This window comes from Artibeus jamaicensis, unplaced genomic scaffold, assembly GCF_021234435.1.
Source record: "Artibeus jamaicensis isolate MK-2021 breed Jamaican fruit bat unplaced genomic scaffold, CSHL_Jam_final contig_525, whole genome shotgun sequence".
In the NCBI taxonomy this organism is placed as follows: Eukaryota; Metazoa; Chordata; class Mammalia; order Chiroptera; family Phyllostomidae; genus Artibeus; species Artibeus jamaicensis.
The window spans coordinates 2,674,824-2,690,354 of record NW_026521874.1 but is presented as its reverse complement, the minus strand read 5'-3'; the positions used below and the strand labels follow the sequence as shown (position 1 = coordinate 2,690,354).

Sequence of the window (15,531 nt, the reverse complement as noted above, 5' to 3'; positions counted from 1 at the left end):
AATTTTTCATACTTAAAAATAAATGAACTACAGGTTTGAAGGAGTGCCACGGTATTGGCTTGCCTGGGATGAGCACAGTCTTGCTCAGCCATGGGTTGATGAGGAGAGATTTGATGCCACCAACAGGAACAGAGGGTCTGGAGTCGGGGTGAGGAGTAGCAGGTGCTGGGGGCCGCCCCCAGTCAGGGGCAGGAGGAAGAGCTGTGGCAGATGACAGACGGTTCCTCACTCTGGGTCACTCCGAGCCACTTGGGCTGAGCACGTGGCAGAGAGAAGCAGTGATTGTGAGGAAGGAGAAGTCCCTGCTTCCTGGAAAATCAAGCCACATGGCCCCGAAAAACCGCACTAGGCTTTGAGAGGCAGCTTCGGGCCGCTTGCATGTAGCTTTCCTAGGCGGGTGTCAGGGGCTGGGCATGGACTGAATGTGTCTCCCCAAACGCACAGGTTGAAATCTCAGCCCCAATGTGGTGGAATTCGGATGTGAGGCCTCTGGGAGGCGTGAGGTGATGAGGGTGGGCCCTCATGCATGGAGTTAGTGCCCTGACAAAAAGAGACCCCAAAGAGTGGCTGTCGTGGGGGGACACAGCCAAAAGATGGCCCTCGCCAGACGTTGAGCCTGCCAGTGCCTTGAGCCTGGACTTCCCAGCTTCCAGAACCACAGGAAATCTCGGAGTTTACAAAGGACTTGGTCTATGGTATTTTCATTACAGCAGCCCGGGCTAAGGTAGGCTATCCTACGGGCACCCCTACTTTACTTAGCCTCTCCCTTGGTCTTGACCGCAAGGACTTAGCCTGAAATAATAGCCTCACACCCTCTCTTCCGCCCACCCGTTCTCCTGACTTCCCGTGGCTGCTATTCCGACTTCCGGTTCCTCCCCTTCCCCCGCCCCCTTCCGCCTCCTTCTTTATGTGAGGACTAGGGATGGTCTTGGATGAGTTTGATGTCATGGTCACATCTCTAGCCACCAGAAACATCACGAGGCTCATAGTTTGTTACGTATTAATCGTACTTGATAGTCCCCCTTCTCTCCAAGGCTGTGGAAGACACGGTCAGGCTCCCTAAACGCATCTTGGAAAAGAGGAAGATTTAACTTCAGCAACCGGATTTTTTTAGTGGTTTTTTTTTTAATTTTTAGAGAGAAGGGATGGGAAGGAGAAAGAGTGGGAGAGAAACATCAATGTGTAGCTGTCTATCATGTGTCCCCTACTGGGGACCTGGCCTGCAACCCAGGTATGTGCCCTGACTGGGAATCGAACCGCAACCCTTTGGTTCACAGCCCACGCTCAATCCACTGAGCCACACCAGCCAGGGCAGCAATGGGATTCTTAAAAGTGCACTGGGTACACTCTCTGAGTGTCAATGTCCGTCCCACCTGGAGAGAGGTTACCTGTCCGTGCTAGTCTGGGTAGTGTCTCCTTTCTGTTACACGAACCGGCCAGCGAGTGCTGCTCTGCTTCGCTGATCTCAGTCACCGAAACGCTGGGCTCTTAAGTAAACGCTTCAAGGAAAATAGTTTAAAAGTAATCTTAAAGAATCACCCACTGCTTTTGCATGGGTTCCTTATGAAAACGTATGAGCTAACGTTTTATAAGAGGATGAGAGGAAAAGGGAAGTGAGGCGGGAAAGAGGAAGAGAGCGACATCTGGGCCGCGTGCTCTCCGAGCTGGCCTGGCCACTGCGTCTGCCCGGGTGTGTTGGGGTGCGTGTGTGACACCCCCGAGTCTCAGAGCTGCCCAGCAGCACAGAGAGGGGGCTATAGAGTTGGGGTACACGGGGGAAGGTGAACAATTTACCTGCTCACTCCTCGTGCCTCTCATGAGTCCTCCCCGTGGGCCACTCCCCCTGCCCATCTCCATCCAGGAGGAACCCCGTCATGCCCTGGGTTGGTTCTGGTGCTGGGGCGGTGGCAGCCTTTGCCTCTGTGATCTGGGACCATCAGACACGTCACGAGCTGAGGACACTGTGGCACCAGCCACGGGGACAGATACCTATGTGTGGAACGTCTGGGCCGCACGGGAAGTGGGGGTTCAACTTTCCAAGAAACCACCAAAGGTGTCCCAGGTGGTTGTGCCACCTTAGTCCCCTCCTGTGGCCATGGAGCGGAGTGGGCCTGGGCCTTTCCCATTTTACCAATGTCCCCAGGTGTTTCGGGTGTCCACCCAAGCTTGAGAACCACTGGCTTCTTCGAGAGTGACAGGACTGGGGGCTCCTCCTGAGGAGGTAACCCTGGAGCAGGGATCTGGGAAAGTGTGGGGGTGAGCCACATGGAAACTGGGAGCAGAGGGTTCAGGGCTGGCAGAGCCTGGGTGACGTGCGTGCACGGAGTCGCAGAGGGACAGTGAGGAGGGGGGTCTCTGGAGCTTGAGGGGCCAAATGTGGGAAGAACCAGAGGGGCGAGTGGGACCTGATTCTGTGGCCCAGGGAAGTGGAAGCTCTGTGGCTGTAATGCACAAGGAGCCTGGGAGCCACGCTAGGGCTTTAACGCGGACACGTGATGTGATTTCATAGAGGAGAAACCAAGGCTCAGAGGTAAATTAACTTGTCACAGGTCACACAGTAAGTGGCTCAGCTGAGGTTTTACCCCAGTCTGTTCAAGCCCAGGGAACTTGTCGTTGACCTTGGTGCTCTGGTGGAGGAGGCTTTGGTGTCAAATACATAGAAAGTGGGTGTTGGGAAGCTATCGATGTTCTGCAGCCGAAGACCACCAGGAAAATATGTGTAGTGAAGCCAGTTGGGTTTATTGCTCGCAGCCAGGGTGACTGCACACCATGGGGAATCGCGGGGTGTCTCACCGAGAATGTGAGGGTGTTAGAGCCTCTTATAGGGCCTGGGCTTTGGCTGGGCGATTCTGGGGAGAGTGTGAGGACCTGGGAGTGCGTGCCAGCAGGAAGCAGGGACAGATCTGGGGGTGAGGCTCTTCACAGATAATGTCTCCACGGAGGACAGGCTAGAACTATCATTGATAAAGAGGTAGCATCGTCCACATGAGCCAAGAGCGCGAGACGTTTCTTGTTTTGCAGCCTGGACCCTGTTTGCGTTTTGTCTTGTGCCACCATGGTCACAGCGTGGCCTTGACTGATGCTGATGTCCTGTGAGGTTATTCCCACAGGTATATGCCATTTGCTTGATGCCTGTGATGGAAATCCGGTCCAGGAAGGAACAAAACTGAACCGTGACCAGCTTTGGAACATGACTCAATGTCAAAGACAGACTCTCCCGGTCCTTTCTGCCACCTGCCTCTGGTGGCACTGACCTGCCTGTTTCTGTACTACACCCAGACAGTGGGAAAAACTCTCCCCTGTTTTAAACAGCTTCATTGAGATATAATTCACAGGCTATCAAATCCATGCATTGAAAGCTACACTGCGGTAGCTTTTAGTATGGTTGCAGGTACACGCCGCCATCACTGTTGTCTAGGCCCAGCCCATTTGCCTCGTTCCACACAGAAACTCTATTCGAGGTCACGCCCCATTTCTTCCTTACCCCCGACCACAGTCCGAGGTGAGTCCTAATCCACCCTGTCTATGGGTTTTCCTGTTTGGGACAGTTTCCCTCACTGCAGCTGCACCTGGTTTCTCTACACCGAAAGCGGGAAACTGGATACTGGGCCACTGCTGCCCCCTATTGCCTGATGCCTTTAACAAAGGATCCGTCAAACTTGCAGGCACAGTCCCTCACCTACGTGGCGTCCTCTGATCCTCACTTGACAGATAAGCGACGTCCCTGGTGTTCTTCCTTTACTGATAAGAGATGATATAATTAAGATCACACAGCTACGAGCAAACTGGAGTAACAACCTACGTCTCCTTATCCCCTGGCCAGTTTAAAGAACTCAGCTAAGTGGTCACGAGTGAGGTCTTGCGTGGGCCCGAGAGCACGCGCGCGCGCGTGCACACACACACACACACACACACACGCAAACAAACGGTGCCTCGGGAGGGACTGGACTGGTGAAGAGCTATAGCGACAACCCGGAGGCACGAATCTGCGTCGCAAGCGCTAGTCTTTGGCAGAAGGATGTTCAGGAACATCTCGGAGAGGAGAGCAGGCGACTCGTGAGTGGGGCTTTGAGGGATGAGTAGGAGAATGTCAGGAAGGAAAAGGCGAGGGATTGCGGGGTTCTAGCACCTGGCAAGAGCTGGGCGGGTATGGCGTGGCAGCAAGACTTTGGGGAACTGAGAAGATTCTAATTTTGGAGAATTCGGACACAGCTAAAACAAGTTTACCACAGTAAAACAAGCTGCATTAGCCATAAGTATAGATCTTCTTAAGAAAAAATGCAACACACATGTACCCTTCACTCATGGGCAAGATGTGAAACATTCCCAATATCCCGGGAAGTACCCTCGTGTCCCCTCCCCGTCTGCACCCACCCACTTCCTTCCTTTCCCGGTCGATTTTCGCGGGGTGAGAGGAGGCCAACATGAAACCTCAAAGCTCTTGGCTTCCGCCCCCATCGCCCACTCCTTCTATTCCCACTGTTGTCTCCAAATCTTTCGCCGTCTTTCTAAATCATCCTAGGAGGGAACCGCAACCTCGCGGGGCAGGTTTCTGGATCCTGTCTCTTTTTTACGTGATCCACAGGCTGCTTGTGAGGGGGAAAAAATGCAGGTGGGGCCGATGTTTTATGTTCCTTCGGAGCCACCGTCCACGCACGGGCCGCGCTCAGCGGAGATGTCCCTCTGCGGCCGCCGTGTGTCCGTTACGTGGCAGGTCCGGGCGCCCGCCAATCCACGGCGCCCGCATCAGCCCCCTCGGGTGGCGCAGCCGGAAGGGGCGGAGCTGAGGCGGTGGCGGCTGAGAAGGCATCGGTGGCGGCGACGGCGGCGGCTCTGGAGGCCGCAGTCCCGGTCCTGGCTTCGGCCCCAATCCCACTATGGTGACGCTCGCGGAGCTGCTGGTGCTCCTGGCCGCCCTCCTGGCCACGGCCTCTGGCTACTTCGTCAGCATCGACGCGCATGCCGAGGAGTGTTTCTTCGAGCGGGTCACCTCGGGCACCAAGATGGGCCTCATCTTCGAGGTGGCCGAGGGCGGCTTCTTGGACATCGACGTGGAGGTGTGGGCCCGCTGCCGGCGACCGAGGCGGGGTCTCGCGGCCGCTGGGGGTTGGCGGCTTCTGGGGCCCGCGCGAGGCTTGCGAGGGCGCGGGGCATGGAGGCGGCGGGTCGAGTTCTGGGAGGGGCCGGGACCACCGCGGTGGCGACCCCCCTGCTGACCTTTTCCCCTGCACCCCCCTCGGGATACAGAGCCGTTGCTCAGTGGCTTTGGGTTGACGGCTTGAACCGCGGGACTTCTGGCCGAGCTTTGTGGACTGGGCGCCGCGTGTCCTCTCCCGGCCCGGAAGGCGCTCCCTTGTCGCGGCTCAGTGGTGGCAGGACCTGATCCGGTCAGAGGCTACGTTTCGTCTCGCTAGGGATTAATGTTGGAACGTGGTGCGGAAACTTTTGGAAAAGTTACTCGGAAGTTATTGAGGAATGCCAGGCAGACGTTCGTCGTCGTTCTTTACTTTCTCAGGAAACGACCTGAGTGTTTCACCCGTTTTATACAAGTCCACACACAAACCGTTTAGCCACCTCTGACTAGGAGAGAGATGAGGCGGGGTCATCACTTAGGAGTAATGATTGCAGTGAGTTATCGGGAGAAAATAGGAACTTTTATTAAGAAATCATCAGTCTCTAGATTTCCTTGTATGTCTTTTTGTAAACGAAAGGAATGGGTCACCTCTAACTTTCCGGGGGAAATTACATGGAATTAATATTTAAAGTCACCCGTTAGCACGATTAATTGGGTTTAAGGATTTTCCATTCAGCAGTGAACCTTAGCAGAGTTGGGCACGATTATGCAACGCAAGTGAAGTCCAGGACTAGGGCGAGAATGGAAGGAGTGACGAGTAGAATTAGCTGAGACCACAGAGCTCAGCTAGGCCGGTGCCAGTGTTGGGGGGGCAGTGGGGGGGCACTTTGTAAGAGGAACTGAGGTGAGTAGGGCCTGCCAGCTGCTCTGTGGCAGGTGGGATGTGAGCCCCGGTCTCCTGATTTCGTCTAGTTCTCTCTCTTAGGCTTCCAGGCGTCTCAGATAAAGCACGTCCCTTCACTGGGTGTGGGTAATCAACCCGGAAAATCTGGAAATGCACCCCACTCTCAATTGTTAGTTTTAAAGGGATTTTTGTTTTGATGTTAACAGCTGCACGTTTACATGGTTGGCTGGGGGCATTAGGCCACTTGGAGACCATATGGAAGGTGTGGCTTTTGTCTCTGAGGGGTTTGCATTTCAGTTGAAGGAAGAACACAAATGTAGTCAGAGAAGTGTTTGTAGGTAGAGGCTCTTGTTTCAGAAGTGGGAGCCCAGAGGTCACTGTCACTAACTCATGTAGGGCCCAGTGACTGACTTGTCCGTGGTGAATGTCCTACCGCCAGTAGACTCCACTTGGGAAGTTCATGGTTTGAAGCCTTTCGTGATACCTCCTGCGTTTCTCTCCCGCCTCCAGATTACAGGACCCGATAATAAAGGGATTTACAAGGGAGACCGGGAGTCCAGTGGGAAGTACACATTTGCTGCTCACATGGATGGAACGTACAAGTTCTGTTTCAGCAACAGGATGTCCACCATGACCCCGAAGATAGTGATGTTCACCATCGACATCGGGGAGGCCCCCAAAGGGCAGGACATGGAGACAGAAGGTGAGGGGCACGTGCCCGAGACTTCTGGCCCGTGCCAGGGTGATTGTCAGTTCTGTGCATTTTCATCACCTGGGGTATTTGTTTTGATTTCTCATTCTAGGTTCATCTACTGCCTTTTTTCTTTGCCTCTTGTTCCATCCATTGTCTTTAAAATCAGAAACTTTTGTGAGGTGTACTTTTTATCTATCCAGATCTAATTAACAAAGAGAAGTTTCTGGAAGATCACGTACATATTTCAGTTCCTTACAGGGGCCCCTCTGCAGCTCTGTCACCCTGTGCCCCGGTGAGCATGTGGGTCACGTGCATCCCAGGTGGCTTGTTTTGTGAATTCGCCCATCCTGGCATTTGTGTGTCTGCTCATTTGTATTCATGACCAGTTGAGATGAACTCTTTTTTGTTGTTTTTACTTTTTATGTGTTTACATCTTAAACTTTCCTGCAGGTGGTGGAGATACTTGGGACGGTATGTGGATCGCTTTTCAGTGGCATCCTGAGTTTTTGCACATTTTTGTTTGCTGTTAGCTAATTTCTGCTTCTCTTCTTTCTAACCTCAGTTTGTTGGCATGAGAGTGTTTTTTTGTCTTAATTAAAAAAAAAAAAGACACTACCCTACACTTAGATAGAGTGACTGTGTTTGGTGGTTTTTATTGGTTGTCAGGAGATGCAGGTTCGTTCATCTTAAGTCATGGTGCTGGGGACCCAGCCACCTGGAGTTCGGCGGTGCCGTCCTGCTGTGCTGTCACCTGAATGCCAGAGGGCGGAGGTGGTCGCCAGGCCTGGACCAGTGAAAGTCTCAGTGAGACATAGCTGGTGGCGGATGGTTCCGTTGACTTCTTGGAAGTATGTTGCAGGCTCTTTTTAATGGTGATTGAAGTTTTCTTACTTGGAGCTTGGTATGAAATGCATTTCTAGGAGCTGTGTCTAGACATACTGAGAAAAGTTCTTTCAGCTACACATTGCAGTCAGGTTAGTTCTTATTTCTCTGCTGACCAACACTGAACCCTGAAATGATTCTTCTGGGTGTGTCGTGTACCAGGAGCCGGCACATTAGGGTTTTGGGGGGAAGAGGTGTTGGTCACAGTGCATGTTAGGATTTTTGGAAAGTAGCAGTTCGGCACATTCTCCAGTACTAAGATGAAATTTGTTGTAGGTGTTGAGCAATGAGTAGGGTGCTCACATCCTAAAGAAGTTGAATTGTCAGGTAGGTATTCAGTCCATAGAACTTGGAGTCGCACTGCTTAGTGATTCCCGAGCCTGCCTTGCAGGGCCACTCACAGTGCGGGGCTTGGCTAGTTTTCAGGGAGAACTGGGAGTTTTTTGTGTTTGTTTATTTTCTGGAAATTAATCATTTCTAAGTAGTTAGAGGTTATTGGCTGATGAATGAGAGTACTGAATTATCCTTACGTAATCCATAACACAATATTTAAAACTCTTGCTTTTGTTTGTTGATGTCATTGAATGGCAGCTGTCAAATCTAGCCTGCCTCTAAAGCAGTGGTTCTCGGGTTGGTATGATTTTTGACCCCTGAGGGACATCTGGCGTTAGCAGGAGACATTTGTGGTTCTTACAGCCTGGTGGGTGACCCTGCAGCTGCAGGGATCACCTGGACTGGGTCGTCACCAGCGTCACTTCTGAGAGCCCTGCTCCGAAGGCCCCCCGTTGTGCTTGCGGCGTCCAGGGTGACACCGAGTGGGGTTGAGATTGCAGCCTCGCTGCCTTTGGATGGTAGGCCCTCGGCCGGTCCAGGAAGTGTGGGGCCCCTAGGTGAGGCCCCACCTTGGGCAGGCATAGAGAGCCCTCCAGGGGAAATCTCCCCTTGTGGTGGAAACTTCTTCCTGTTTCTGCGTTGTTGTAATGTAGTATGTTCTCCTTGTATTGATCTCTGGCCAAAGAGAATGGCCAGAGATCAATGGCCAGTTGTAAACCTGGGGCAGCTGAGAGGGGGGTCCCCTGCAGGCCCTGCTGCCCCCGCTGCAGAGCAGCTGTGGCCTTGACTCGCACAGAGGACATGTGAACTGCCCTGGACGTTCCCCACAGGTTTCACGTCTTCCTCTGTTGGCTTCGTAGACCTCGAACGTCTGTATTCATGCTGCTCTCCAGTTAACCTTGGAGTTCCATGGGTGGGTTCTGATTTCAGTTAAATGTTTGTAGGTTAGTCCTCGGGCGTTGTTAGGGCGTTGTTAGGGATTGCATGTTGATCCTTTGTGCTCTCTGCACAACCCCTCCCCCTATCTTTCTCCCCTTTTCTGGTAGATGGTGTAGTGATCTTTGTTAAGTAGCAGTGCAGCAGAGGAAATTTTGTAGGGTTGTTTTTTTGTTTTTTTAAAGATTTTCTTTATTTATCTTTAGAGGGGAAGGGAAGGAGAGAGGGAGAGAAATATCAGTGTATGGTTGCCTCTCATGCGTCCCCTGCTGGGAACTGGCCTGCAACCCAGGCATGTGCCCTGACTGGGAATCGAACCGCGATACTATGGTTCGCAGGCCCGCGCTCAATCCACTGAGCTACACAGCCAGGGGTTGTTTTCCTTCACTTAGCAAACGTTGTGTAGTGTATTTTCTATCCCAGAAGAGATTTTGCTGCTGGGAATGACTTTAACAAATGCTTTGAGAATCACGCTGTCACCAGTGGTCCAGAGTGACGTCTGAGCCATTTCTAAAAACAGCTGCTTTCGTGTGTCTTCTCTGAGGAGTATTTTTCTGGCTTTGTGAGCACATTTCACACAGTGGTTCCACGTGTATGCTGATGTGCGTTCAACCCTCCCACAGCTCACCAGAACAAGCTGGAGGAGATGATCAACGAGCTGGCGGTGGCCATGACAGCCGTGAAGCACGAGCAGGAGTACATGGAAGTTCGGGAGAGAATACACAGAGCAAGTAAGTGAGGGGTGAGGCCCGAGGCATTGCCCTGCGTAGGCCCAGCAGGAGGACACCGACGCCCTTACGGGGAGTTCTGCACACGCTGCCGTCCTGCCGTGCTCCCCTGGAGAAGCCCCTGCGCAGGGCCCCTGGGCAAGGGCGTGTTCTGAGTGTGCCTGTTTGTAGTGCCTTGTGCTGCACCAGTTTGCTACGGGGACCCACGTTCAAAACCAGTAAATGCTGTTATGATTCAGCCCAAGCTACTACGAGTTTTTAAAAAATGTGATCAGTTAAAGAATAAGCTAATTGTTTTCATTCTTTTTTTAATCTCTCCTCACCTGGGGATATGTCCTTATTGATTTTTAGAGGAAGGGAGAGAGTGAGAGCAAGAAACATCGATGTGAGAGAGAAACATCGATCGGTTGCCTCCCGCACGCACCCTGACTGGGGATCGAACCTGCAACCTAGGTATGTGCCCTGACTGGGAATCAGACCTGCAACTTTTTGGTGCACGGGACAACGCTCCAACCAACTGAGCCACCCGGCCAGGGCGCTCATTATTTTCTTAAAGCAGAAAGGGAAAACATTCTAAAATGGGTATTGTGTTGGTTTTTAATAACATCTAAAGTTTTTGTGCCAGTATAATTGCTATTATATGCTCAGATTTAGCCTTTATTCAAGAGTAGAAGGCTTAGTATAGCTACAACAGCAAGTTCAAAAACATTAACATAAGCAGTGACCAAGTGAAGACCAGCTTGGGCTCCCAAGTTTGCGAGCTGGGAACTGAGAGTGTGTGTCTGTCTTTGGAAACAGTGATGATTGGAATCCCCCATTAGGTTGCAGAAACCTGGTGTAGCCTTAAGGTGGTGCTTTTGCAGATACGAGGAGGGGCACCACATCGACACGCAGACCAGGTAGTGTGTTTCAGGCCCAGGCCCACGCCTGTGGTTCCGTGTCTGTCATCCTGCAAGTCGCACTTGGGGATGGACCTCACTAGGATCACGGTCTCGTCTGCAGATGCAAAGGGACTCAGGTCCGCAGTCTTCATTCTGGGCTGGGGCAGGGAGGAAAAGTGGCAGATAAGTACAGGTGATTTCCTCAGTGGGTGGTTCCTGTCCCACCTCTCACACCTGTTCTCGGCCCTGTGGGGAAGGTACGTGGACCCTCTTCTCCTGGGGAGGCTGGTGAGTGAGTAGGGCAGATTGGACAAGCACCCCGTTCTCGCTTTTGGGGGTGTGGAGTGCGGCATGAGGGGCACTCAGGCCCGTGCCTCTGCCTGCCAGCCTGGGGCCCACTCGTACTGCCTTCACCCTCTGACCTCCCCTCCCCTCCCCTGGCCGGAGCCAGCCTGTTCCAGAGAAGCCCCAGGCTGAGAGCTCTCACTGCCTGGCCGCTGACCAGGCGGCTGTGAGGCAGGAACGGTTCCTGGGAGCGGAGCAGCCAGAGGCAGCGCTGCCTTCCAGCCCACGGGGGCGCCCGGCCTCCGTCTGACCGGTGATGCCCTCTCGAGAACAAGTGGAATTTTAGACGTTCAGTTTAAATTTGCAAATGAACCAGTTCCCCCATCACTGTTGTATTTCTGTCCCTCTGCTGACAGCACTTCTCCGAGGGGGACATGAGAGCATTTTGTGTTGTGGGGTTGCAGTAATATGGTGTTGCTTCTAGATCAGGTGGACGAGTGAGTGGATGAGGACAGCGTCTTATGTAGACACTGTGCACTTGCACCTTCCTAGGTGGCTGCTCTGCTGGGTTACTGCGCTTCCGTGTGTTCGGTTTACTCTTAAAGGTGCAACTGTCTGTAAGTGAAGGGAGGCGTAAATATTTCTTTTTACATGGTCGCTTAATTGGAAGTATTTACCCTTTCAGACACAACCTTATAATGCTTGTCATTCAGTTAAACTAGAAATGGGTTATTAAGTTTTCAACAGAGGTAAGCTTCATGCCATGGAGTTAGCACTGATTTCCGTGTGGGCGGTAGATAGAATTCCAGGTGGCATTCTTGGGCTGTGCCTGTTCTTACTCTGGGGAAAAGCCACACTGGTTTTGTTTGTTTGTTTGTTGTTTTAGAAACTGAGTTATCTTTTTGGAAACATGTTAATTTTCTATCTAAAGAATATTTTATTCATTTATTTTTAGAGCAAGGGGAAGGGAAGAAGAGAAACATCAGTGTGTGGTTGCCTCTTGCTTGCCCCACACCGGGGGGGGCGGGGGAACCTGGCCTGCAACCTAGGCATGTGCCCTGACTGGGAATCGAACCTACAATGCTTTGGTTTGCAGGCCGGTGCTCAATCCACTGAGCCACACCAGCCAGGACTAGAAATATGTCCGTTTTTTGTTGTTGTTGTTTGTTTGTTTGTTTTCAATTACTTTTTGGTGATCATGAATCCAGTAGCTGTTAAAATTTTAATTAGTAGTTTACAAATGGTATATATACATCTAAAGATTATTATACTGGTAATTGCGATTGTTTCTAATTGGCCATTTACAGTAAAATCAGAAAACTGCATAGTAATTTTTAAAAGTTAAGGCTGTAGAATTTGATCGGAAACTGGAAAGAGTGTGATGTAAACAGCAGAATAAAGTAACACGGTCAGGACTGGTATTTGCAGTACCAAACCTTTAGCTCACGAGTGGGTTAGGCCGTGGGACCCATTCAGCTGGGCAGTAACTGCCAGCGTCCATCCGTGAGACTGGGAGCTCTCCCCCTCCTAGAACAAGTGCCAAGTACAGGGTAGGTGCTCAGTAATCCTTGTTTTTAAAAAAAGATACTTTGACACATCTTGATTTGGTAAGTAGTGCTTTTTGGGTAACTTGGTGATCTTGAAATAATGTCTGAATTTTTTAGTTAATTTTCTGATTCAGAGTTAAAGAGGTTATAGTGTAGGGACATTGCAGCCTGAGGGAGGAAGAAGGTAGGGTTGGGTTTTAACCTAGAAGTGTAGCCTTGGGCGGGCCACTGTTCCTCTCTGTTCCTGGTGCGGGTGTGTAAGCAGAGTGGACTGGACTCTACGTGGCCGAGGTCTGGTTGGGTCTGAAGGCCCGGCGTCTGGGTGGGCCGGGTTGCCTGGAGACAGAAGGGCCCGGAGCGAGAGTGATGTGCGGGTGGTGGTTTCACACCGTAGGACGAGGGGTGAATCTTGATGCCTCTGTGGGTTTCGTTGCCGTCACTGTTAAATTTCGTTTGTTTCTCCTCAACAGTCAACGACAACACAAATAGCAGAGTGGTCCTTTGGTCCTTCTTTGAAGCCCTTGTTCTAGTGGCCATGACATTGGGACAGATCTACTACCTGAAGAGGTTCTTCGAGGTCCGGAGGGTCGTTTAACAAGCTCTCCCTCAAGATCCAGAATCCACAGCTCACTGTTCACTGACCTCTTGGTCATAAAAACGGCATCAGTTTGTACGTGTTGATTTCTGAATTGTACATTCACAACTTATGTTTCTTTGTAAAGGGTAGATATTGGGGAAAAACACCTTTTTAGGAGAGTGATAGTGAAAATTTGACTTTGGATTGGCACAGCTTTTTACTGACTTTTCCTCCATTACACAGGTCCTTCAGGCCCCAACACTGCACTGGAGATGTAGGCCCATAGTCCTTACTCTATCTTCATTTTCCTAACCAGTGCAGTTTGTTCCTGACAGTGCTTTACTAAAACGGCTGTGCTCTTTTCGGCCCCTTGTCCCGCGATCCAGGTCATCAGAGACCCGTGCTGTTGGGTCCTTATGAGGAACCCCAGTTCGAATCTCGAAGCTCTGTGGCTTTGGAGTGTGCCACCAGCCTGGTTCATTTATCCTTTGTCTTGTTTTTGCTTAAAAGATGAGACAACCCAACATTCTCCCCTTAAATTTTCACTTTGAACCATAGGGCTTCACTTTTACTAAATTGATGACAGAGCAGCTAATAACCATTTTTTTGATTTCTGCCTAACCTGTAAGAAATCTCTTAAAGCCAGTCCCCTGGGTGCCTCGGCCGGCGGGAGCTCGCTCTGCACTGGCACCCACTTGCTCCAGTCTGGGCAGTAGGAGGTGTGCAGTCGCGCAGGCGGGAAGTCGGGGCTCCTGGTGGCAGAGGGTTCAGTAAAGCCTCTTGGGTTTCATTGCGGTGAGTGATTTACAGCCACTATTTTATTTTTGATCAGTGGCGTTTGGCCACTCGTTCATTAGGGTGCTGGCCACACGGTCAGTACTAGGGGTTTTGGTTGTTTTTTCTTGGGTCTTTTTTGGGCACATGTGAATTTTGTTTTGTATGAAACGAAATGACTTTCTCTTGGTCTCCGATGATGGATTTAAAATTGAAGGAGCATCTGGTTTGGTGTGGGGATGGTCCAGGATTATGTTGTGACTGATGTATATTAGTTACCTTTTTTTTTTGGATCTTTGCAAAGGTAAAACTACAAGTAACAAGTTTTATATAATTAATTTAAATTTGTTACAGGTTTTCATGTTCAGGATAAGCAATTTTTCAACCTTGGGTAAAAATACTTGCAGCAGCTTAAGGTGACCGAGCTTCCCCTTAGCACAGCTGTTGCACGCGTTTCTCTGTGTGTGAGGAACACTGCAGCAGGAGTTACAATACGTACATTTGAAATTGGCTGTGTATCCGATCTGCCCCAGGTTCAGTAAATAAATAATTCTTTTTAAAAAGTCTTTGTATTGTTTTATATATTGATTAATTCTCATTTGTTAGATACCAGCTTTCTATTCGTATTTGAAATGAGACCGGTCCATGTTTTCTGGGTAAGAAACCCTGTGACGAATGCCTGTTACTTTTTGGGTCTGTACACTTGAGGATCTTGAACGGGGTCCCAATTTTAGGTTTCCGTGTGGTTTCTTTAGCTCTGTGTTAACATCTTAAGTATTTTTTTCATTTGGGAAAAAAGTTTTGAGTGATTTTTATTCAACCACCTGGTTAATGGATGTGGGCAGTGAGTTTAAGAGAATGATTTTGCCCAAGACTCTTCCTAGAGGAAGAGTGATGGGTGAGACCAGAAACCCAATCTCTGCCTTTGGCAATGACTCCTCGCCCTCCACTGCACTAAGGTCGCATGAGCGATACAAAAGCGAGATTCACGGAGCACAGGGTAATAATGTCCTGGCAAGATGCCAAATGCTTTTACACTGTCTCCTCCACTCTTCCAAAACCACCATTACCCTGGGCTGTCGATCCCTCATTTTGGAAATAAACTGGCCGGAAGAGGGCGCAGCAGGTTCAGAAGGTACTGGCAGAGCCCCCAGTGCGGATGCAGCCCCGCCCTTGCCCTCTGCCTTTGCTTTCAGAGCAGCCTTTGTCGGTCTCATTTCCCAAAAGCTCGGGGGTTGTGAAAATGCCTTGGGTTTTCTGTTCTGTCTTCCTTTACTCAGATAATGGAGTCTGCGTGGGTACTATTTTTGTGTATTCGTTCCAAAATACTGTCTGTGTACTTCCAGCGTAGCCACTGGGATAAATAAAAGGAAAACCCCCCATTTTGGGATTTACCTTTTAGTGGGGGAGATGAAGCAAGTGTGTCAGTCAAGGTAATTGTAAGCTCTGGGGGGAAGGTACGTGGACCCTCTTCTCCTGGGGAGGCTGGTGAGTGAGTAGGGCAGATTTGGCAAGCACCCCGTTCTCGCTTTTGGGGGTGTGGAGTGCGGCATGAGGGGCATTCAGGCCCATGCCTCTGCCCGCCAGCCTGGGGCCCACTCGTACTTCCTTTACCCTCTGACCTCCCCTCCCCTGGCCGGAGCCAGCCTGCTCCAGAGAAGCCGCAGGTTTCAGTAAGCTCCTGGTTTCAGTAATCAGGAAAGGAAGGCATCGCCGAGATGCCTACGGAGTGGAGGGGGTTGGGGGAGGGGGTGGGGTGGCACAGGCACACAGCCGGAGAAGGCAGTGCCCACGGAGCCCAGCGCACAATGGGATCAGCAAAACTTGCTCAGTGCATGCGCGTGGACAAATGGCCCAAGCCGATGGTGAACGCAGAGCCCCAAACAAGACCATAACTTTCTCATAAGTGAACCAAC

The 15,531-nt window shown here is 51.0% G+C and overlaps 1 protein-coding gene across 2 annotated transcripts; it reads left to right on the top strand.

Moving 5' to 3' along the window:
• The first annotated feature begins 4,770 nt into the window (after positions 1 to 4,770).
• TMED2 (transmembrane p24 trafficking protein 2) lies at positions 4,771 to 14,181 on the top strand. 2 transcript variants are annotated; one of them, XM_053669763.1, is made up of 5 exons: positions 4,771 to 5,057; positions 6,489 to 6,681; positions 7,123 to 7,143; positions 9,447 to 9,554; positions 12,735 to 14,181. In XM_053669763.1, exons 1-5 carry the CDS (start codon positions 4,878 to 4,880, stop codon positions 12,857 to 12,859), a joined length of 627 nt encoding a protein of 208 aa, XP_053525738.1. In that variant the 5' UTR covers positions 4,771 to 4,877; the 3' UTR covers positions 12,860 to 14,181. The 2 variants fall into 2 exon arrangements, with proteins under 2 accessions (XP_053525738.1, XP_037016891.1); XM_037160996.2 differs by lacking the exon at positions 7,123 to 7,143 and having other exon boundaries at positions 4,773 to 5,057.
• Positions 14,182 to 15,531: the final 1,350 nt, after the last annotated feature.